Source organism: Nuphar pumila, chromosome 1 (genome assembly GCF_984573655.1).
Source record: "Nuphar pumila chromosome 1, dmNupPumi1.hap1.1, whole genome shotgun sequence".
Taxonomy (NCBI): domain Eukaryota; kingdom Viridiplantae; phylum Streptophyta; class Magnoliopsida; order Nymphaeales; family Nymphaeaceae; genus Nuphar; species Nuphar pumila.
Window position 1 is genome coordinate 25255135 of NC_143249.1, and position 25501 is coordinate 25280635.

The window sequence follows — 25501 nt, forward strand, 5'->3', positions numbered from 1 at the left end:
TGGTTTTGGCGTTTTCATTAGCCAGATTTTTATAAAGCCAAATGTTAAAGCTGTTGAAGAAAACATTGGAGGTGCTAAATAGTTCCAGTATTGTATCTGGCATGAAACTTGGGCCCATAGGGCATGGCTTGAGGTTGACTATTATTCAGTGGGACAGCATATGTGTCTTTCTATAGCGGGCTATCATATTTAACATTCTTGTTATCTTGTAGGGCTGACAGCTTTTTGTCTTCTCCGGGCTTTATAGGTTTCTTCATCCTTGTTCTCTCCCTGTTTTTTTAGTGCAGTTTTCCTCCAATATAATACAAAAAGCAAAAGATAAGGTCAGATGATCACCGCCTGATGAAGAGGATTCTCATATTTTTGGGAGTGGGAGATTTAGCTGATAAGCATGGTTTGGAATATGCTGACTAGGTTATGTGACATATATGGAGTGAAAGCATCTACTTTGACCTGTATTTTGCTGAAGACCAAGTTATTTTTTGTCTTACTCTTTCCTTGTCCTAAAGTTTCCTGGTGCTTGATGAAGATGTTATGCCACTCTTATTTCCAAAGCCATATTCATTATTTGTGATTTTGTATGCTTTTCATTTCTAGGCTTTGAAACAATACATGATTGTGAATTTATGGTGATAAAAGCGGGAAATCACTTCTGAAATTTTTATTGCTATAAATAGTGAATTAGTTAAAACAGTAGTCACAAGTATTGTTCTGGGGATATTCTTGGCAAAGTAGTACCTCACGAAATGATGAAAATATATTTTTTTAAAAAAATCTTATAAAAATGTTAGCAAGAAAAGAAAACTTCCTAATATCAAAAACATAAAAAATCATAAAAAATAAACACATAAAAAATGAAAAATTACCGTACTGTACACAAAAATGATGTGCATTAAAACAAACCCTACAATCTCGAAAATCTGCCCCATGTCCAAAACCACAACTTTTCAGTTGTAAAATAACTTTTCACCCTCACACATACAAATTTCCTTCCGATATGCAAACTTCCATCTTAAATATCCAAATATGAGAATTTTCTTCATTATTTATGATTTTTCTCCCAAATATGCGAATTTCCTCCCACATATTTGCAAATTTCTTCTCAAAATATGTAAATGTCATATTGTATTTTGTGATTTCTCCCCTCAATATGCGCTTTTGAAGTGTCGCTAAAGGCACATCACATTTTTGAAGTGTCACTAAAGGATTTAGTGACACTTTTGAAGCATCGCTAAAGGTCTATCGGGCTTTTGAAGTGTCAGTTTTTTTCAACAAACTCTTTTTACCAAAAATCACATAAGGGACACAAACATAAGGGCGTTCGCAAATGTGAAAGCATGCAGGAGGACATTCGCAAATGTGTGAGAGAAAATTCACATATTTGGAAGGAAATTTATATATTTGGATATTTGAGAGTGTTCTCTTGCGACTTACATTGTACAGTTGCGCTTAGAGTCTGTTTTGCTTTTGCTAAGTCTGATGTAAGCTGCCCGGTTCAGGTGAATCAATACCCCGAAGGGGCAGCCCATATACTTGAACAATAATAGCCTGCAGGCAAAATTGTGAATGAAGTAAATGCGTTGAGCTTTCTTTTGTTCACCCTCGTTGTGATTGTTTCTTGTGATTGCAATTTCTCTCCTTCAATTCTCTCTTGCTCTCTTGCACTCTGATTACAAGCTTCCACGATCGGCAAGCGAGCTGACAAGTAGGCTTGTGGCGATGAGGAGGGATCGTCGCGCCGCGCTAGCCCATTGAAGGAAATAGGCCTATGATAAGTGGTACCATAGCCCGTTCTCGTGCTGGGGAAGGGACTCCGGAGTCAGTGTCGACAGACACGCCGATAAGCTGCAATTTGTGAGCAAGACATCGTGACGCCTTATCAAAACTTACGCAACACCAAAAGCAAGTCAGTTGCTGAAGCTGAGGAGATAGGTTCACCTCGAGGCCAAGAAGAGTTGGCTGCAACTGTTAACAAGCTGGTGGAAGAGGTGACTTCGCATGAGGAAACGATTTCACGTGCATGTGAATCATTCAGTAGACTGAATGATATGGTGGTGAGCTTGCAAGAGCAGGTAAACTTATTAATGGGGCAGGTCACTTCATTAACGACTACAGTAACCGACTTGCAGACTGAAGTAGGGGAGCTTCAGTTAAAGAATCGTACGTTGCAGCAGATGGTGACCCTAAATGGCGGAAATGGTGAGAGGCCATCAATGATTGATGTGCCATGACCCGCGAAATTCAATAGTTCTCGTGACAGTAAGGCCATTGAGAACTTCTTGTTCAAAGTAGAAGACTACTTGGATATCCACAATGTGACCCTTGAAGATCTAAGGATTAAGGCTGCAGCAACCTTACTTGATGGAGATGCTATCGCTTGGTGGAGGCGGAAGCGCAGTGACATGAAAAGGGGTCAATGTGTGATAGACACCTTTGATGACTTCAAAATGGAGCTGCACAACTATTTCATGCCAAGAAATGCGTAGAGACAGGCGTACCAGATGGTTCGTGAGCTTAAACACTCTGATTCGTTGCAAGATTATGTCAGAACGTTTCAGAAGCTTATGTTGAAGATACCTAATATGCCAAAAGATGACATGCTCAACTGGTTCATTGTGGAACTTCAGCCATGGTCACAGTCTGAAGTGGAAAGAAGCAATCCTCGTATTTTAGAAGATGCATATGTGGCGGTCGAGCGCTTAGTTGACACTCAGCGCAAGTCTTTCACCCCATCAACCAAAGTCGGGAAGAAGCCTGATCACGGAGGCAAGAAGGATGAGTAGCGCAATGATAAAGGTGAGGCGTTGACATGCCATCAATCCGAAAAGAAACAGAACTTCACAAGGCATAACAACAACAACAAGGGTGCGGTTGTGACATGTTGGTTCTGTGGCGATAGACATGTCGTCAGGCAGTGCCCAAAGTGCCTCATAAAGGGCGACGAGCAAGCCAATGCTGCACAGAAGGAATGCAGCGATACTGAATGCAATGACATTGAAGCGATGCAACTAAGGATGAGGGTCATGCGATCGATTAATGCGGCTAGAAGTTGCGCGACTAAGAACATACAGGTCACTAAGAAACTTATGTACTTGGAAGTCACTATGAATGAAAAGTTACTTCAACAATGATAGACTTCAGGGCCACACACAACTTTGTCTCGCGGGAAGAGGCAGAATGGTTGGGCTTGAAGCCTGGGCCAAAGCAAAGGACCATCAAGACGGTAAACTCTGAGACCAAGCCCATCCTTGGCGAAGCAAGAGATGTGGCTACTCAAGTGGGGAGTTGGGTCACAAAGCCAACTTCTCTGTGGTGCCCCTGGACGATTTCAAAGTGATTTGGGTATGGAGTTTCTGTGAATCCAGAATGTTATGATGCTGTCAAAATTTAACACGTTGACGATCATGGGGTCAGTCAGACCTGTCTCACACAGTGCAATGCCTTACGCAGAAAGGAAAGTCTTCGGTGTTATCGGCAATGCAGCTGAAAAAAGGTGTCAAGCATGAAGAACAGACATTCTTAGTTGCAGTGCGCGCAGAAGAAGAGAAGGTAGAAGCAGCAGTGCCGCTGACCCTAGCCCCACTATTGAAGGAGTTTCGGGGGGTGATGCCTCCGGAATTGCTGAAGCATCTTCCGCCAAGACGTGAGGTCGACCACAAGATTGAGTTGACCCCGGGAGCGAAGCCTCCCGCAATGGTTCCATACCATATGGGGTCAGCTGAGTTGAAGGAGCTGCGCAGGCAGCTAGACGAGATGTTGGACGCAGACATTGTTCGTTCATCAAAAGCCCCATTTGGTGCCCAGTCCTTTTTCAGATGAAACATGATGGCTCCAAATGGTTATGTGGATTATCGTGCTTTGAACATGGTCACAGTGAAGAACAAGTACCCATTGCCACCGATAACAAACTTGTTCGATCAACTAGGCAGTGCTCGTATCTTTTTCAGGCTAGATCTGCGATCGGATTACTGGTAGGTAAGGATTGCTGAAGGTGATGAGCCGAAGACAACTTACGTCACCCGCTATGGTGCTTACGAATTCTTAGTAATGCCATTCGGGCTGACAAATGCTCCAGTCACGTTCACGATTTTAATGAACCAGATCTTTTACCATTACTTAGACAAGTTCGTGGTAGTCTACCTGAATGATATCGTGATCTACAACAGCAACATGGAGGAACATGTCGGGCACTTGCGAACATTGTTTCAGGTGCTGAAGAAGAATGACCTCTGTGTCAAACTAGAGAAATGTCTCTTCGGGTAGGAGGAGATCAGTTTTCTTGGCCAAGTTGTGGGGCGTTGTGTGCTGCATATGGATGGGCAGAAGATAAGGGCCATCCAGAAATGGGTTCCGCCAAGCAAAGTATCAGAATTGCGGTCATTTTTCGGTTTGGCAAACTATTATTGGCGTTTCATCGAAGGCTATTCCCTCATTGTTGCGCCCCTCACAGATTTGTTAAAGAAGAATCAGGTATGACTTTGGACAGGAGTGTGCCAAGATGCCTTCGATGGCTTGAAAAAAGCCTTAGTGAGGGAGTCAGTGTTGCGACTGCCTGATCATTCAAGACCCTTTGAAGTCCACACGGATGCCTCAGACTTTGCCATTGGCGGGGTTATTATGTAAAATGGTCATCTGATCGCAGTCACAAGCTGAAAGATGCAGAGAGGCGTTACATAGTGCATGAACGTGAGATGACCATCATTGTGTATTGCCTCAGAACCTAGCGACACTACATCTTGGGTGCTGAGTTCATCGTCAAGATGAACAATGTGGCCACGAGCTATTTTCTGACGCAGAAGAAGTTGACGCCTAAACAAGCTCGATGACAGATGTTTTTGGCTGAGTTCAACTTTGCCTTGGAGTACAAGGTTGAAAAGACCAATGTTGTGGCGGATGCCCTGAGCTGTAGGGCTAAACTGGCAGCTGCGCGCGCAGAGCCTTCTGAAGTGCACTTGGAGGGCGCATTGCTGAGCCGCATCCGCGAAGGTACGCAGAAAGATCCGACTGCACAACACCCTGTTTCTCTAGCATAGGCAGGGAAGACTCGACGATTTTGGCTACAGGATGGACTCTTCGTAACAAAAGAGGGACACATCTTCGTGCCGCGGTGGAGAAGCCTTTACCGAGAACTATTTAAGGAGTGACATGATACATTATGGGTCGACCATCCTGGTCAGGAGCGGACCTTAGCACTCCTTGAGCACGGCTACTATTGGCCGCACATGAGAGACGACGTTGAGGGGTATGTGCGGACATGTCTCATCTGCCAGCAAGATAAGGGGATAAACCAGAAGGCTGCCGGTCTCCTTGAGCCTCTACCAATTCCAGAACGTCCTTGGGATAACATCTCCATGAACTTTATTGTTAGTCTGCCAAAGGTAGAGGGCCTCAGTTTTATTTTGGTTGTGGTGGATCGTTTCTCAAAGTATGACACCTTCATCCCAGCTTCCAAGGGGTGCCCTGCAGAGTTGTTTGTAAAGCATGTGGTAAAGCACTGAGGCATACCAAAGAGCATTGTGAGTGATCGCGATGATCGCTTCACGGGCAAGTTCTTGCGTGAAGTATTTCGACTATTTGGCTCTGATTTGCTATTTTCAACAAGTTTTCATACGCAGACAGATGGGCAAATAGAGCGCATCAAAGGGATACTTGAGCAGTACCTTAGGCACTTTGTTAGTGCCAATCGAAAAAATTGGGTGAAGCTCCTTGATGTGGCACAGTTTTGTTACAATCTACAGAAGAGCGAGTCTTCAGGCCACAACCCGTTTGAGATAGCCACGTGGCAACAGCCACTGACCCCGCACAAGAAAAGGGAAGACCATCCTTTGTTCGTGACTGGCACGAGCAGAATGAGTTGACGAAGGCATTCTTACACAAGGCGGCGAAGAGAATGAAGAAGTGAGCGGACAAGCATCGTCGGCCCGCGGGGTTTCAAGTTGGGGACCAAGTGTTGGTGAAACTATATCCTGATCACACAGACATTTTCCGTGGGCGGCACCGCGGACTAATCAGAAAGTATGAAGGATCCTTCACCATCACAAAGAAGGTGGGCAAGCTGGCATACAAGCTGGAGTTGCCCCCAGACTTCAAGGTGCACCCAGTATTCCACGTGTGCAGCCTCAAGCAGTTTCATCCAGATGATGGAGACCCGAAACGCAGTGTGCCACAACACGCTCCCATCATGCAGAGGGCCCCAACAGCACAATGGGTCGAGAAGCACCTCAGTCAGATCCTTCACCACAAGGTCAACTACTTGAGGCAAGCGAAGAAATACTTGGTGCAGTGGGAGGAAACAGCGGAACTAACGTGGGAGCCTGCATTCCGAATGAACAACCGCTACCCGACTGAAGTTATGGCTTACCACGAAACAGATGGCGCCGAAGATGATGCATGATTTGAAGGGGGGAGCATGTTCCATTGAGACTTACATTGTACAGTTGCGCTTAAAGTCTATTTTGCTTTTGTTGAGTCTGATGTAAGCTGCCCAATTCAGGTGAATCAATACCCCGAAGGGGCAACCCGTATACTTGAACTGTAATAGCCTGCGGGCAAAATTGCGAATGAAGTAAATGCGTTGAGCTTTCTTTTGTTTACCCTCGTTGTGATTGCTTCTTTTGATTACAATTTCTCTCCCTCAATTCTCTCTTGCTCTCTTACACTTTGATTACAAGCTCCCGCGATCGGCAAGCGAGCTGACAAGTAGGCTTGCGGCGGTGAGGAGAGACCGTCGCGCTGCACTGGCCCATTGAAGAAAATAGGCCCGTGACTGAGAGGAAAATTCACATATTTAGAGAAAATTTGCATGTGTGAAGGATGAAAAGGCTCTTTTAAAGCCAAAAAGTTACGGTTTTGGACATCAAGTTGTAGGGTTTTTCGTAAAACACATCATTTTTGCTGTTGTTAGAGCACTGAATCTGGAAGTGTCGTCCATTAAGTCATCTTGGGTGCAACAACTAGTTGGTGTGAAATTCTTTTTGCATGCTAAATGTATTCCTCAATATTTTGAGAACCTTTCTTCAACTCAAACAATTGATTTATTTAACTGCATAATTCTGGCCAGAGACTGAGCCACATAAGCAAGCTTCAATGAATTCCAGACCTTATAAGAAGTTGAAAGTCCAACAACATGGGTATGAATAGATTCAGACAAAGACAGAGAATCCAACTAAGTAAAAGTTGGTCTTAATGCTGCCATAATGTGAAGTCCGGATTAACTTCATTTGAGTCCATTTTGAATTTCTATGGACATGACTTTGTTCCATCAACCAAGCCAATAAGATCATATGATTTTAGAATGGGAAGGAATTGTGATTCCCATAACAGTTAATTATTGATGGAAACCAGATTGAAAATTTGGTTGTGGCAGAAGCGAGGTGAGAGTACTTGTGACTGTTGGCTGACTTCCAGACTGTTGATTGTTGCTGGTGGATGACGCAGTACTTGCCATCGTCGATGAAGACGTTATGGCTCTGATACGATAAGAGAGAATTGCCATCGTCGATGAAGACGTTATGGCTCACACGATACACAAACTCACACACACTATCAAGTCCAAATTTAAGGTGGTTCGGTTAAACAACCTACGTCCACGACAGTCACTCTATTCAAACGTCTTCTTCTCATTATAAAGGTTACAAAGAAGATCAATCTTAGTACATTTGAAAATTTCCAGAATTGCCTTAGAATTAGAGATCAATGTCTTGGCTAGAGATCCTTCCTTTTTATCTTTTATCTATAAGATTTGGAAATGAGGATCTTAACGACTCACCGAACTGGTCGTGATCCGATAAGGATTTGGACTTTCTTATTTGCTTAGAATTTCCAAATGCGTTGACTCCTTCTATGTTTGTTGGCTTTCCTATCATATCAGCATTATCGTGAGAGTCCGTTTGGGAAGGAGTCTTGATGGACGACCCTTTCAGATTCAGTGCTCTAACAGCCGTACAGTATATGATCATTTTCCTTAAAAAAAAAAGTTTATGGGATACTCCAAGGTTTTGTAAACATGCTGAATGGTGAGGTGAGAAGCCATGCTTGAGCTTATGAGCCCCTTCTAAACGAGCCAAGCTCAAACTGGCTTGTATCATGAACGAAATACATTGTCTCCAAGATAAAAGTAATAGGATTTGACCTGTAAACCTATTGAGTCGTGGTGGAGCTATCTTGTTTACAAAAAAAGTACGTTGAACTCTAAACATATATGCTTCAAGCTAAACACTTACACCATTTGTTCCACACAACACTATGTGATGTAAAATGTCTTTAAAACGCACTTTTTTCTACTTAACTGATCTATATGAGCTGAGCCGAACCAAACACCCATTGTTCATGTTAAGCTTGTCGAGACTATTTTACAAGCTTGAACAAGCTCTCTATGTGCTGAGGCATGAATGGTTAATCTTCTTTCCCAGCCCTAGATACATCCCATTACCCAAATAGGGAATCCTCAATTTTCGTGGTAACATCTGGAAAATTGCCCCTACCAAGAGGGAGGGAGGTAGAGAGAGGTTTCCATCAAGAGTCGAAGAGAGACTTGAGAGATCTTAGTTTATCTTGTTGGCATTTTGGAATAGTCCCATATTGACGAGAACGACCAAGGGACCCTCCTTGGAAAAGACCTTCCCTCTCCGAATTTCAAGGTTCCTTTTCTATTGGTAAATCACACCTGGGTATTGTCTTTTTAAGTTTTAAAGTTGAATTCAGTTTAATTTTTTTTTAAGGTCTAAGAATAATAAATGACCTGCTATTGCATTTTGTGATAGAATCATGATAAAATATTGATAAACAGAAGGTAGCAATAAATTTAATCTATTGCATATTGCTTTTTCTCACTTTCTAATGTTATCAGAAGGAAAACATGATAATTCATTATACCTGGTGATATTTGTAATTTTGCACGAGAAAGTTGAAGTGTTGGTTAAAGCTTTTGAACAAAGCGAAGTTTGAGAACAGGCATGGGTGCAGACGCATGCCTAGTGCCAAGTATGTTTATCTCATTTTTCTCTCGTGTCCATGGTTCAATCAAGTCAGTTGAGTCCTAGATTTCATTGTCAGCTGACTAGTGGGATTTTTGCACACTGGACTTTTCAAGAGTACGGTGGCGTGATAAAATATAAGGACCCACCTGACTTGATCTACCCACATTGATCTTTGGATGGTATGCTGGTTTATAAGCTTTAGGAGCCTTTAGCAGACCCCTCTCTCTCTCTCTTTGGACCGAAAGAAAGCATATCTTTTTTCAGGGGCATCAAATTCGATTTTGGAAGGCTACGTCCGCGGGTTATGTCTGATGTGTATCTGGCTCTTAAATTACATAATTGAAAGGGGGTGGATCTTATGTTCCTCTCTCATCCAATAGTCTGTTGGATTTATTTTGGTCTCTCTCTCTCTCTCTCTCTATATATATATATATATATATATATATATATATATATTGGATACCCCGTCTCTACAGGCAGTCCACTCCTTTCTTCCTCCTATGGACCATACATTCACCACTAATGGCAGCATTCTCCCATCCTTTATCTTCTCGGACACCTTTAATCAACTTCAGGAGCAGCATTCTCCTATATCTTTATCTTCATTGCCACCACCACGCCGTCTCTTTGTTTCGCTGCTGCCACCACCACTTGATGCACCGATCTCTGCTACCAACCCACACTTGTATCAGGTAAGGCAGCATAATCCAGTGTTAGCTTCTGAGAAATTAGCATCATCATCTTCTCTTCACCCCCCGTTGCCTTCTTGATTCCCGTCTGGTAATTGTTGCTGTTGTTACCATGGGTCACTTCCACTGCCACCGCATCCAAATCCCGACTTCCTACCTTCTCCTCTGCTGCCGCTTCCTTCCAAGCCTGTAACTTCTCCACCTGAACCTTCAGTTTCAGTTACCTCTGACCCCAGGAACAAGGCACCCTCAACTAATTATCACCCCTTGGCTCCAAATTGCAGATGGTGATGGGGAATTCCGCAAATCAACCAAGAGATCTAGCTGACTACAAAGGTGAAGGTTTGATTTGTGGTATGGTTCACCACTCTTTGATTTGTTATATGGTTCACATTTCTTTGCCTTTTCATGCACCTTCAGTTTTTTGTGACGGCATCTTTTGCTCTCTTTCTCAAAAAAATAGGGGTGGGCAATGGGGTGCAGCTCCGTCAAAGCAGCCTATCCATTTGGGCCACTTGACCAGCTTAAAACCCTGACCAAGGCCCAGCCCACTTGGCAGGGCTGGTCATGAGCCAGTCCAGCCCATGCTTCCTAGTCCTTTGACTGGCCATGGGCCAGGTCAAGGGGGCCATAACCATGGCCTACCCAGTCAGGGACTGGGCTGGGTCCCAATAACCTGCCGTAGGCTCGAGCCCTACACAGGAAAAGAGAAAAGTGAAAGGGCAAGGTTTTAATTCACATGTGACTTCCTGAAGATCGGCTAAGCCAAGGAAGGAGCTAAGGAGAACTCCAAAGATTCTCAAGACACTAGGATGCTGTGATTCCAAGATGGTACGAACCGCTGCTCTGATTTTCAAATTTGTGAAAATAATTTATAGAAAACATTGGGCCCATGCCTTTATTGAAGGCAATGCTATGTTCAATCGTCAAGAGTACCCAGGCATAGTGCAGTAAAATGATTTGAAACAAGGAGTTTGGCATAGTGGAATGAGGCCTAGGACCGTTTGACAAACAGTCTAGGTTCAAATCCCATGGGCATCACCCCCGGTTAAGCCTAAGTTTGGTGACTCCCTAGGGTTGAGGGGTAAGCCCTCAGAGTTTTACGCTGACATGGACAGAGACCGTAAGTACGGCAGGCCAAGCCAGCACAGTTAGGTCTATGAGCCTGGAGCGGTTTCTCCGAGTAAAAAAAATGAATTGCAACATGCTGAACATGTCGACCAATATCTGTTCTTAGTACAGTCAATAATTGGTGTAAGGGCAATATATATATGATGGCATTTATGGAAGGCATGTTGTGCAAAAGCTTCGTTCATTAAGCAAACTTGGCGGCAATTTGTCTCACATGTTGACCATATCATCTTTTTTACTAGAGGCAATAATTGGAGTAAAGCCACTGCTTGGGTTTGGAAACTACTTTCCCAATGCTTGGCCAAGTTTTGTTATAGACCTTCCCCAATTGAGGCTGGTGAAAGTTAGAAGCCCTTTGGCTACTACAGAGTTTAGCCATAGCCTCAGCTGAGCGTCTAGCCGAGTCAACCCTGTGTCTTCCATTGAATCAGCTTTTGAACTACTTTCTACGATATGAATGAACTGTAACCATCATCACTGCATCTAACAAACTTTCAAATGAAAACAATTCATTTGTTGTGGAGAATGTAAAAGGAAGCAGAGTCCCTGCCTTGATTGGTCGACCCACACGAGATCTGCAATTGAAGGGCACATATCCAACCAATCTGCTGCAAGTAATCAAAACCATGACAATAATATAGGACCCAACTGAACACTAGGGAAGTTGCATTTAATGCTCTCGAGCATTATAAGGAAAAATAAGAAAATGCATGCATATTAAACAATGAAATATCACCAAACATACAACCGGCAATCCAGAACAATGGCACACCAAAAAAATTCACAACGAACAGACCAGAATGATAGCATTCCCATAGACACATAACAAACTCCGTTGATTCCGTAAAATGAATAATGAAAGCATCAGGTGTCATCCACTTGAGAGTGAAACACGAAGCTTGGGAAAGTAGTCGTGATGTCCCTGCAAGCATAAAATTGATCACTACTCTTAAGCTAATAGCCAAAATATTGTGTTTAACTTAATTAAAAATAGGTGCATCTAAGAAAAATAATACAAAAAAACTATAACTATCATCAGTAGAATTTTGTCATGTTTTCAGGAGGTTAGGACTTCAGTTTTAATGTAAATTATGGAATGACGCTCAAGGTAATCCAATATTGAAATTGTCACTTGAGAAATAGCAGCAGAATAGAAAAGCATTTGCAGTGAAGTTAAAATCCTAGTGAACCTTGAACTTAACTCTTTCAGGCACAAGCATGTGGTCCAAGCCTTGTGCACTAAGAGGCATCTAAATGCACTCTAGTGCCAAAACAAATACAACCCAATTTTCTTTGTTCATAAGCTGGGTTGACGGGTAACAAAGCGAAAGTTTTCTTTACGTGAAGTATGACATCTCTTGTTTAACAAGAATGGTAACATTGGTCAATTTCCATTAAGCTTACACAATGGCAGCCAAAGTTCAGTAAAATGGAGAAACATTTTCTCCACAAACCTGGAAAGTCTCAAGTGTGGGGACACGGATACACAATGAACATTGAATGCTGCCAATCTCTTCAACTCGTGACAACCAAAAGAGAGAACTCATATTGTTCTACACAATCTCCAATCAAGTATACACAACACTAACATTTCAAATATTTAACTCCAAGCCTCCGATCATATTTTTTCATATAATTTCCTGATAGGATTGGTACACAAGGTGTTGCTTCTATTCTTGGAAAACTTGCAGTTATATGGCAGTTCTTCACTTCCTCATCGTGATTCTCTTATCCCTTTTCTAGGAAGTCCCTTAGATTCCCATTTCTAGTGATGCGGTCCTGAGTTATACAACAAAAAACCAACCATTCCGCAGTGTGATCGTGTAAATCAAAAAGTTGAAAATTAGCAAGTTGAATGAAAGCTTTAAATCTTAAACCGGCTTGAATATGACAGTAATATGATGAAGATATCAAACTTAACCCACGGTAACTTTCATCTCGTGACAGCCTCATGCACTGGGCTGTCAGCTACTTGGGATATATATATATATATATATATATATATATATATATATATATATATAACTCCGCCTGTGTAGTTATACACTGCCGGTCCCAAGCCCGGATAAAGGAGGAGGGTTGCGGTAGGCCTGTGACAGCCAGCATAAAAACTTTGTCATATCCTATGAAAATGAACCAATATGAGAATTTCGTTGGGGCGTTCCCTACTGAGCGACGCGCTGTACTCTCTAGGCCCGGAGGCAGTGATAAATGTGCAAGGGTTGCTAGGTCGTCGCCCAGAAGCGACGCGTCACACCGGCGCCCGGGTGTGGTGTCAAATAGGCAAGGGTTCCCTCACTTTGTTGGACGGGTGGGGGTAAAGAAGTTAGTCCAAGACCATAAAATTAGGTTAGCCACTTGGAACATAGGGTCTTTAACTGGTAAGTTGGTAGAGTTAGTAGATGTTATGTGTAGGAGAAAGATTGATATTTTATGTCTTCAAGAGACCAAATGGGTAGGTGAGAAAGCTAAAGTGATAGAACCTTGGGGATATAAGATTTGGTATACAGGAATAAATAGGAATAGGAATGGAGTAGGGATTGTTATGAGTCGTCAGTTTATAGATAATGTAGTTGAGGTCCGTAGGAAGGGTGATAGAATTTTACTTATTAAATTAGTATTAGGTACGGATATTATTAATATTATTAGTGTTTATGCACCTCAAGTAGGTTTAGATGATTCCATTAAGCATCAATTTTGGGAAGATTTAGATGGAGTAGTACAAGAGACATCTTATGGAGAAAAGCTTTTCATCGGCGGTGACCTTAATGGACATGTAGGCATTAGTAGGGATGGATTTGAGAATATCCATGGAGGCTATGGTATAGGAGAAAGAAATGAAAGTGGAGAAAGGATTTTAGATTTTTGTTTGTCCTATGATATGATCTTAGCAAACACTTGGTTTAGGAAGAGGGAGTCTCACCTAGTAACATTTAAAAGTGGGGTTAATACGAGTCAAATAGATTTTTTCCTACTTAGAAAGAGAGATAGGGGTTGTTGCATCGATTGTAAGGTTATACCAGGAGAAAGTGTAGCTACACAACATAGAGTCTTAATTTTAGATCTTAGAATTAGACAATGCCGCAAAAGGGATAGACATAGGATAGATCCTAGAATTAAGTGGTGGGCACTGAAAGGAGCTAAACAAGGAATGTTTGTAGAGCAGGTAGTTAAGGAAGTTGATTGGTGTCTCGAGGAGGATTCAGAATCAATGTGGAATAAGATAGCGGGTGGTATGAGAAAAGTAGCTAAGGAGGTATTGGGTGAGTCTAAAGGCGGTGCACCACTAGGTAAGGATACATCATGGTGGAACGAGGATGTCAAATTAGCTATTAAGGTTAAAAGAGAGTGTTATAGAAATCTAAGTAAGAGTCGTGATAATGAGAATTTGGAGAAGTATATGATAGCAAAGAAGGAAGCTAAAAAAGTTGTTCGAAACGCGAGGGCTAAGGTATATAAGGAGGTTTATGACAAGTTGGATACCAAAGAAGGCGAGAAGGATATTTATAGGCTTGCAAAGATGAGAGATAGGAAATCGAAGGATTTGGGTATGGTTAGATGTATCAAAGATGAAACGCAAAGGGTTTTAGTCAAAGATGAGGAGATTAAGGAAAGATGGAAAGATTATTTTGATAAGCTATTTAATGATAGTCATGCTCAAGATCTTGGAGACTTCTCCATTCCTTTTCATGAGATAAATCGTGACTTCATGCGCAAGATTCAAAAGAAAGAAATTGCAGAGGCTTTGAAGAAAATGAAATCAAGAAGGGCAGTTGGCCCAGATGGTATACCTATCGAGGCTTGGAAATGCTTGGGAGAGAAAGGTTTAGAATGGTTGACAAATCTTTTTAACTTGATTTGGCGAACAAATAAGATGCCTAATGAGTGGAGGAAGAGTACTTTGGTGCCTTTATATAAGAATAAGGGTGATATACAAGATTGCACAAACTATCGTGGTATAAAACTCATGAGTCATACTATGAAACTTTGGGAGAGGGTGATTGAGTCTAGGTTGAGGAAGGTTGTCATGATATCGGAGAATCAATTTGGTTTTATGCCTGGAAGATCAACTATGGAAGCTATACATCTTCTTAGACAACTTATTGAAAGATATAGAAAGAGGAACAAAGATTTGCATATGGTTTTTATTGATTTAGAGAAGGCATACGATAGAGTACCTAGGGACGTTCTCTGGTGGACAATGATGAAGAAAGGTGTTTCTCTCAAGTACATTAGTATAATTAAAGATATGTATGAAGGAGTAGTAACCAATGTCCGCACTTGTGGAGGGGTGACAACCAATTTTCCGATAACGGTTGGGTTACATCAAGGATCTGCTTTAAGCCCTTTCCTATTTGCGATAGTGATGGATGAGCTTACGAGATCAATCCAAGAAAATGTACCGTGGTGTATGTTGTTTGCTGATGATATTGTTTTGATTGATGAGTCTAGAACTGGGGTTAATGCTAAGTTAGAATTATGGAGACAGACATTGGAAGCTAGAGGTTTTAAGTTGAGTAAGAGTAAGACTGAATATATGGAATGTCGGTTTAGTAAGCAACGAAGTAGTGATGGGAGTGTAGTGAAGCTTGGTGAGCAAGATATACCGGTGAATGATTATTTCAAATATTTGGGATCCATCATTCAAAAGTATGGAGAAATTGATGGAGATGTAAATCATAGGATAAAGGTTGGGTGGATGAAATGGAAAAGTGCTACTGGAGTGCTGTGCGATCGTAGAATGCCATTGCGGTTGAAGGGAAAGTTTTATAGGACGACTATTAGACCCGCTTTACTATATGGTACGGAATGTTGGGCTGCCAAGAGACATCATATTCAAAAAATGAGTGTAGCTGAGATGCGGATGCTTAGATGGATGTGTGGAAATACAATAAAAGATAAGATTCGGAACGAAGAGATACGTAAGAAGGTAGGTGTTGCACCAATTGAAAATAAGATGCGAGAGAATCGTTTACGGTGGTTTGGACATATTCGGCGAAGGCCTAATGATGCTCCAGTTAGAAGGTTGGAGAAATGGGAAAATATATTAGTTAAAAGAGGTCGGGGTAGGCCTAGGAAGACTTGGATGGAGATGATAGGAAAGGATATGAATGCTTTGAACCTCACCGAGGACATGGCGTTGGATAGAAATGATTGGAGGAAAAGGATTCATGTGGAAGACCCAAAATGAATTTCTTTTTTGGTTCATATCGCTGACCCCAATTGTTTTGGGATGAAGGCGTAGTTGTTGTTGTTTGTTGTTGTATATATATATATATATATATATATATATATATAGCATGTGTGTGTGTGTGAACCATCTCCATGATCACTTCTCTTTCTTTATTTAGATGCATCTACGACTGTCATCCATGCTTGAGCTCCCACTCATATACTAGAAAGTACTGAGAAAAGGGAACGGTTCAAAGCCAAGATCGACAAGCCATCGAAATAATAAAAATGTTTGCAAATTAGTTGAGTCAAAATCATGACTGCTCTAAAGTCTAAGAATCTGCAGGTGATAAACATTTATGATTCAATAAGACAGCAATAAACTAGACTTTAAGATATCTATATATTGCACATTAACAAACTAAACAATCTATGAAGAACTGGAAAAGTTTCAAATACGAGTCAGGATCAGGTGCAATCACATTGCACAAATGCAATGTGCCGCTGCACCTGATCACCCTCCATCTTATGTCACTACAGCTGTCATAGTGGGGCCCAACAGCAGATGGATGGTGATCAAATGCAGTTGCACATTGCAAATGTGCAATATGATTGCACCTGATCCCAACACTTCAAATACATACCTAAGATATTGTAGGGTCATGTTCTTTAGAAGAGAGGGGTGTCGCAGAACAAGGCTTCTCCACTCTTCTTTATCAATCTTACCATCATGCTTTGTGTCTGCCTCCTCAAAGGTCTGACAGAGAAAAAAGAGGTGTTTTGTTAACATTTGCAGCAAATATATAACAAAAAGTTCCATAGTAAAAATTAAATCAAAGTAATAAGAACCAAGCAGACAAATGAATGAACATGAAGAAAAATGGTTCTTTGGCATTTGCATGCGTGCACATCCCAACATTTTTATGAACCACATGGCAATCAGAAACTCATCTTTTATGAATTTTCCAACTTTCCTATGTCATAAAATATTACCACCATATTTTCATATTTCCCAGTTCCCTTGGGTTCTTGGTATTTTCTCAGTTTTAAAAGTTCCCCTCGTAAGTTTCCATTGATTTGTGACAAACAAAATTGATCTTAAGTCATTAAATTCATACGAATCATTAGACTTCTTTTTTAACATTGAATGAACCTTGATCAAGAGCAATGAAATACATCATTGAGAACATCATATTTAAGCACCTTGTCAATAATACTTTCAATTACATCATCCGAGAGATTCATGCCAGATTCTGCAAGTGTAGCCACTACCATTTGCTTCACCTACAAAAGTCAGAACATGAGTATGTGCAGGAAGCATTCAGAATTTAATAGAACATTTAGATCATAGCATGATTATGCGCAGGAAGCATTCAGAATTTAATAGAACATTTAGATCATAGCATGTAATTGTATGCTAGACTTCTTGAGTTGGAAATTAAGCTTGGAAAACAATAAAGTAAGAAAGCTATGAACTTGATTGTTACATGACAGTTATTATCCCTCTTCACTCTTTGGGGGTAAAAAGATGGTTCTTTTGCAATCATTGTTGCTAAACAACAGACTCATAGTTTCTAGATTAGAAACCCTGAAGCATCTTGAAAATACAAAATAATTCTCTCTGCAAGTTTTTTCTAAATGATGGACTATACATTAGATTATGCCAAAACTAAAAAAGATTGCCCAGATCACATCTCAAGAGACAACTTTCAACCGCTCAAAAAGTGCAGATGACTTCAAATAATTTTTGAAAATTTACCACTTTGTGCAAAGTATAAAAAGTAGGCTGTTATGGAAAAAAAAGTATAAAAAGTAGGCTGAGCAAAAAAGACTGTGTGAAACTTTGCTATAACTCTTTTAATACACAAGGGAATAACATGTCATATACCAGTCGGGATTCAGGTTATCTACAATATCAGCAGGTTGGACCCAAGCCATATTAGGTATCTGATCTGACCCCAGATGTGCACCAATCATCAAATCACGCATCATCAGGCATCACTGAACACAAACGTATGTAGTGGCCCTTTTTTAGAGGATCTAATTCCTCCTGAATCCAGCCAGTAAAGAGGAAGAACTCTCCATTGATAAGCTCGATAAGGCCTTCCTTTTTATGCTCCATATGCCTATTTTTCTTGGGTTGCTTCTGGCTCCTCGCCAGTGGGTTGCCTACGCCACTTTCACTTCTTCTCGTCTTCCTCTTTTCCATCCCTTGCAGGAAGACACCTCGAATACATATCCTTTCTATAGAAAAAAGGTGAGGTGGCTAGAGTTGAACTTGAACAAGCATATGAAGGCAACATTAACTCACTGTTATAGCATCTTTAGTTTGTTAATCATGTGGCTGAAAAAATCATGTGATAGTTTACAGTGGCAGGTTGACCCAACCCACAATACAATTTACTATGTATGCATGCAAAGAGGTTTGCCATTGTAAAAGGAAAATACGGTCAGATATGGCTACCTGTATGTGACCTAACAAATATTGAAACCCATACCCAAACCAATTATATAATCTGCTCCATTGACTGCTCTAGTTGGAATGTGCAGGAGATGAATAACATCCCATGCTCACAAATCATTGTATGACAATAAGCCACAAACATTCTTGATTCATTGCAATATACTTTTTCCAAGTACGACTCATACTCCATTACATAGATTCACCACAAACAAAAATAGACGTAAAATGAGTGACCACGAGAATGAAAACTGGGGCGTGACTTGCTAAAGTAGCCATGCACATAATTATTCATGAACTTGACTGAAAAAAAGACTAAAGCAGCAAGAAAATTGCAGAATGGGAGACTAAATGCTCAATAGAGAATATTGTGTTGAGAAGACCATAACACTGAAGTTGGCAAAGAAAGAGATTCTGTTCCATATAAAACAGAATGCTTTCCTCTTTCTCCTCAAAAGAAATTGATAAGATGGGTCTTGCAAAAAACAAGACTTACTGAGGCGGATACCCCTTACCTGCTTTACTTTTGAACTTTTGTCGTATCCAGCCATTTGATTATCAGGCTGTTCTTATATTTAGAAAGATGGATAAACACCACTTCATACAGGTTGCCTCTTGTAAGAAGGATGGTTGAATACCATTTCATATGGTACAGTACAATTTGCATTATAGAGATGCATTTTACTAAAGAAATATATGGCTAAAGAAGGGCCCTTTTTCTTCCTAGATAATCTGACTTTCAAATACTAAAGTATCTGCATTACTTGTCAGCAAAAGCAATCAGTTGGACTATTAAGTTGACCGGTAGAGGAAAAACATGTGCTAGCTTCAATATGTGGAACATGGGATCTTAGGCTATTCAATATGCTCATGTATCCATATTGTCATAAATGAATGTTCCAACACCAACAGAATCCAACAACTTCGTGGTTCCACTACCCTTACCCCCACAATCAGCGCAAATTAGCACCTACGTATAACAACTGAATAATATATATGTACATCATAATATTTAATAGTATATAAGTATGTTTGAGTAAACATCTCTTGTACTACACAATAACTGTTCACATAATGCAATAGTCTTTTTTTTTTAGAGAGAGAGAGGTTCACATAATGCAATAGTCACACAATTCTTTTCTTCTCCTTTTTCCTGATATGTCTTACTACTTTTTTCTGTACATAGTGGACAGTGTTTGGTAACCAGTTACCCACACTTCCTGTAATAAACCAGCATTCCTAGCTCTGCTCACTAACCATGCTTCAAGTATCACTCTTGCAACCATAGAACAATTGCATACAGTAAATATAATATTGGTATAAAACATTACTGTTATCATATGCAGAATAATTCATTGTGGGGAAAAAAATGAAAGAAGGGATTGCCCTATCTTCAAGATTCACCTCATAGTTGCCAGAACAGGAATAAAAAATGGGTAGTACGGGAAATGGAATCGAGAAGTGGTCAATCCAAATTTTTGGAGGATTCGGAAAACGGGAAGCGAATAGGAAGCGGTAGGGGGAATCATTCAGGAAGTGATATAAGAAATTATGAGAAATAATGATAAAACGATGGTTGTAAGAAGACGACTTTTAAAGAATGAAGTTCTTTGAAAAAAAAGAAGAAGTATGCCAAAATGAATAATTAAGAAATGGCGTCCACAATTGACAATTATATTATCTTATTAGAAAAACTTCCTAAGATCATTTAATAGAATAACTAAATAACACATACAATCAATAAAAATGCAAAACCTTCAAAAACTACAAGTTCACAAGTTTATTTCAGAGTTTGGATACAAAGCGTTGAAATAATAAAAAAATTGTGCAGCAATTGATGTGTAACTCATCACACATATTACAATTCTAAGAAACTTCAACTAAGCCTAACAATATAATCAACTATTATATGATATCTTTAAAAAATAAGCAATGTACAAGAGTGGACAATGTAATATATATATATATATTGGTATCATATGTTAACAAAACAACATCTAACAACATATATCTAATTATGTATTGTTAATGTTTTCATATTAATGTAAGTATGAATATAGTAATTGTAATATAATAAAGCTGTATATAAGATACATAAAAGCTACTGAATTGCTGTGCAAAAAGTAATGCAAATTAGGATGATAAGCTATTTCTCCTTTGTTCAAGAATTCACTAATTTGAAAATTTGAATAGATGTAGCTATATTATGAAATAGAGAACAAACAACTGCAATTAAGAGAGAGGCACAACATTCCAACATGCATATAGAAAAACATATCAAACTAGATATGGTAATTCAGAAAAATAAAAAGAACTTTTTTTGCAATAAAACAATAAGACTAAAGTCAAAAGTCATATGCATTTATATTCTATATATATACTATGTAAATCTGTGCATTTATTTGAAATGAACAAGAGAAAAAGAGAGGTTTGTGGTAACATTAGACAAAATCACAATATAAATGATGAGGAACTAGAATTCCTATATATATGAGAAAGTGAATTCCTCAACTTGGGAATTAGATTTCCAATGAAAATAAAAACTCAGCTATGGGAAACGGGATTTCCATGCATAGGAAGCGTGATTCCACACCGCTTCCAGTTTCCGCTTCCTGCAATCACGATTCCCACCTTAATAGTAGTGTTTCTAGTAACTATGCTTCACTTTAACCAAGTGTAGGGTTTTTAACCAATCTTTTTCTTTCCATACTGAATCATGTCTCTTTTTTTGTAAGAAAAAATAGAGCGGTAAGAAAAAAGGGAGTCAAATTGCACCATCTCTGTACTAGGTAAATGCCACTTTTTCTCCCGAAGTTGTCGGAGGGGGTTGTACATGAGAGAGAGTACCATAACATGGTCATCTAGTTACCAAATCAAGATTTACATAACCAATAGATGATTACAAACTAAATTCTAATGTGACAGCAATATCTTCTTTCAGGAGAAAAGATACCTCTTGTCGCTCAATGAAACCTTGCTGCTTGAGATCGTATAGTTGGAAGGAAACTGCATTTCAAGATCATGTAAATCAAGAAATTACATATTCTGATCCAGTGCCCTAAATGATGGAGGGAGAAAGATGAGTACTTTAAAAGTTAAAGGATAAAAAATATAAAATACAAAAAACTGTAAGGATTTAACATGAACTCATAATAGGTTCTTCCAAATTGCAGGGTTTTAACCAGCATTATGTACAATTGTAATGGTTTTCAACACTTGTACCACGTATCAGATACCATGTAAACCAATAAACAAATGCTACTTGAGGAATTAGTCAGACCGTGTTACAAAAAACTGCAAAATGTTTCGACAACTTACAGTCAATCTTATCGTCAATTCGAGAGTTGGGATGAAAGACAGATAATGCACGTGCAAATTCTTCAAACCCTAAGATCCCATTATGTTTTGTATCAAACAGATCAAAGACCTAAGAACAAAAAATAACATGCTTTAGAAATAAATCTAAAAGAGCTTATATAGCAGAGAGAGCAGATATAATTTGCAATGATAAAAAAACTCAAAAGTCCAGAATTTTATTAATCAACTACATGGATCAATGGTCAAGTCAGAGTAGCCAGGACACACTTAGAAGAGGAACATGGTATATATAGTTAATCTAAGATCATAATACAAGCTACATAGGTCATTCTACCCAATCCCCAGTTCAAGAATGCCAAGAGAAATGCTTTCAAAATATCGATGAAAACATAAATATCATGAAGCATGTATTTTTCTGCTTTTTGTTTATTTTATTTTCAAAAACTTATTTAACTGTTTATTTATATTCATAAGTACTTCTAAAATGTATTTTTTCTTATCCTTTCTAATTTTTCTTTACATGTTTTAATTTTTGAAAACACCTGAGATCTTCCCAAGAAAAATCACTTTTTAAAGAAGACTCTTGAGAACAACATTGGTGTCCAGAGAGAGAGAGAGAGAGAGAGAGAGAGCTCTGCAAGACCTTGCTTACTATTGTGTAATCACATTAAGAAGAACAATGGCCTATGTTATTTAAGAGCTAATCCATGAGACACCATCATTTATACAAAAATGAGAAGTTCACGAAAGAAAAGAGAGACAATTACAAAGTTCCAAATTTCGCAAGTGAAAAGAGTGTATGCATGGAAAGTTTAGCAAAAGGAATATAAATGCAGCACAATATACCCGGTCTGCAAACAAGCTCTCTTTTTTATTAGTCTTGAACAATGCCAACTGGAATTCCTCCTGCAATACATAATACAGGGAAATTGTTTCAGCAATGACTTACAACAAATAACAGTCCCATGAAAAGAAACCAGGATATCATAAAATCTTGCTAACAAGGCATGGCCACCTTGTCCATGGATATAAAGAAACAACAAAAGTAGAAGTATGGCAAAAAAGAAATATCATTGGAACTTCAAAAGACATTAGTTATTTGTTTCCATGTTCCAGTGTACCTTGTTTATCAACCCATCATCAATAACTGCACTGCTGATCTTCTTAAATAACTCATAAAGTGCTTCTATTTCACTTACACTAACTGCAGAGAGTAGATGGGGACAAATATTTAGCCCGCATTAACCAGACGGTTTAAACAAGAAATTCAGAAAAATGATCACGTTTGATAGTCCATGTTGCTGAAACCATAACACCTGCATTAGTAGTATAATTTTTACAAGATAAAGTGTGTATGCATGACTTTTTAGTCAAAGACAAATCAAGTAACATTTTAGGTTACATGATGAACATGTTTACATGCATGCATCTATGGTTGATTCATTTTGAAATGATATGAGATGAAATGTACTATTAAAGAACAACTAAAAACAGACAACCACAGACAAGGGGAACTCATAAAGACACCAATAACATGTAAATTGTAAGCAAACAACACATTATTCTTATTTTATTCTGGAAATAGCAAAGAAACATACACACAGTCTCCCTTGCAAGAACTTCAGGATCCTCAAGGCCCTTTGCTGATTTGTACAAATCAAGTTCACAGCACTTAAGTATGAAAGCAAATCCTTGCTTAAATCCCTCTAGGCACTGCAACATGTTATTATCAGCTCATCAAAACACTCCATACCTGCAGTCAGGAAACAAAACAAGTCTCTTGGTCTCAGTAATTCCAAATAAAATTCCATACAAAGGATAATAGTAACAATAACTCCTGAGTTCTTATTGCCTCAGTTAACCCAATCCCATAAGCATGATTCACATAAACTGAATAGAAAAGTCATAAAGTTCTATGCCATGGACAAAAAGGGAACAAGTGCCAATTTAAGTTTTGTAGGAAAAGGACATTTATGAAGATAAAACATATACATCATGAAGATGGAAATATCACCAAGAAAAGTTAATAGAAGCAATACGGAGAAAGTTCTTCTTTTCTTGTTTTTGTTTGAAGGAAAAGCTGGATTATATTTTTTCAAGACAAGACAATGGTACTATAAGAAAAAATTACTTTGCATGGACTCTGGTTCATAAAAGAGAAGCTCCATCAATTATTTAAAACTGAAAAAGAAAATAAGCCTCTTCAACTTAGCTGATTCTTAGGCACATACTAAATCTCCCCCACAGATGTCATGGTGCAAAAAAAAAAACAGATTTTTTTCTCAAATAAATTCAGATTCTAGCTGTAGATGGTTATTTTTAATGAACCTGATGTAATAGCAGCCTATATGACACTTATGATTGAAAAGAAGGTGTATTTAGCTATTTCTAGATAGCATTGAATGTCCTATGAATTCCACAAATTAGTGTGCCACAAGGAAGTTCAAAATCAAATGTAACTTTTCTACTTGAAAGAAAAGGATGCGCCAACCACCGATCCAGGATCTCAAATGTTTTTCCAATGATTACTCCGAAAAGAAATTGAAGAAACACTTGTTTTATACACGATGCCATCAAATCATCTCATATAGCTATCTGTCGCCATCTTACTGAAAGAAGTCATGATCAACAACAGAATTAGAGGTAATTCCCACAAACCTCCCTACGAATACCACTGACCACCTCCTCCCACCCCAAATCATGCAATAGGGAGAAACTATAAACATTCAAAGCAAGCACATCGTTCGGGAATGACTAATACAGTGCGGGACTTTTTTACCATCAACTAAATTCTTCCCAACTGCAATCTCTAGAACAAATCCTCCAAATTGTTTTTTGAAACGAATAAAAAAGAACAAATTCATGATTAAAAAGGACCCTTACCTCATTATAATACCCACTCACAAAGCCCCAACAATGCAATTAAGGCTCAAAAACCAAGCAGCCACATAATGCATGCTTATAGAAACAATCCAAAAAAAGACTTAAAGAGAACCATAATTCCACAATATTGTAAAGAAAACCCCGAAATTTTCAGGGTAAGGCAGCAATCCGTCCCCAATGCATTATACCTTCTAGAAATTAAAAAACAAACAAACAAAAATAAACGAAATTAAATTTTACAAAGAAAAAGAGAAGGGTCGGGCTTCCAACCGGGAACAAACGATAAAACATCTAAAGAAAAGGGGAAACCAATCCGATCACAGGCGATACAAATTAAGCCGATTCGATGGGAATTTGCAGAATTGAGGGAGGAAAAAAACGGGAGGTGAAAACCATACCACCGAACGTGCCCCAGTGAGAAAGACACGCAACTGAGGGAAATGAAAATATGGTGATGGGGGGGCGTTCCGATTCAATCAATAGAGAGTTTGGTCAGATCGCATGGAAAGGAAGCCTCTTTGCGCCAAATCTTTTTGGTGGGTCTAAAGATTCCGAGAGAGAGAGAGAGAGAATTCAGGATCGCTTAGGCACCCTTCACACCATCATTCTCCAGTACGCAAGAGAGAGAGAGAGAGAGAGAGAGAGAGAGAGACCTGAGGAATTTATGGACTCTAGAGAGAGAAAGAGGGGACGGTTTTCAGCAATTTCAGGGAGATATAGGGGCCAGCTAGATATTACAACTTCCCGCAAGCCCACCTGGCCGCCGGCTCCACCTACCAAAATGATGATCGGGTAGGTTCAATGTGGACCCGGGAGTACAATTACTGAATTACCTCACCTCACTAGTTACCTCATAAATATCGTTGATA

At 39.4% G+C, this 25501-nt stretch overlaps 1 protein-coding gene across 2 annotated transcripts; it reads right to left on the bottom strand.

Moving 5' to 3' along the window:
* Positions 1-11497: 11497 nt before the first annotated feature.
* Positions 11498-25244, bottom strand: LOC149848414 (calcineurin B-like protein 3). 2 transcript variants are annotated; one of them, XM_089995140.1, is made up of 9 exons: positions 25031-25242; positions 23348-23502; positions 22871-22953; positions 22596-22655; positions 21750-21858; positions 21385-21437; positions 17174-17254; positions 16615-16727; positions 11498-11720 (listed from the first exon to the last, which is right to left on the bottom strand). In XM_089995140.1, exons 2-9 carry the CDS (start codon positions 23469-23471, stop codon positions 11663-11665), a joined length of 681 nt encoding a protein of 226 aa, XP_089851266.1. In that variant the 5' UTR covers positions 23472-23502; positions 25031-25242; the 3' UTR covers positions 11498-11662. The 2 variants fall into 2 exon arrangements, with proteins under 2 accessions (XP_089851266.1, XP_089851297.1); XM_089995171.1 differs by lacking the exon at positions 17174-17254 and having other exon boundaries at positions 25031-25244.
* Between the last annotated feature and the right edge of the window lie 257 nt (positions 25245-25501).

What these genes read in the sequence shown, in the direction of transcription:
- LOC149848414 (XM_089995140.1), bottom strand. Translation starts at nt 23,471, where the DNA reads ATGTTGCAGTGCCTAGAGGGATTTAAGCAAGGATTTGCTTTCATACTT. An exon ending in AGAGCTTGTTTGCAGACCGG is followed by an intron (nt 21,859 to 22,595) that starts GTATATTGTGCT and finishes TTTTGTTCTTAG; the next exon opens with GTCTTTGATCTGTTTGATAC. An exon ending in AATTGACGATAAGATTGACT is followed by an intron (nt 21,438 to 21,749) that starts GTAAGTTGTCGA and finishes CTTGAAATGCAG; the next exon opens with TTTCCTTCCAACTATACGAT.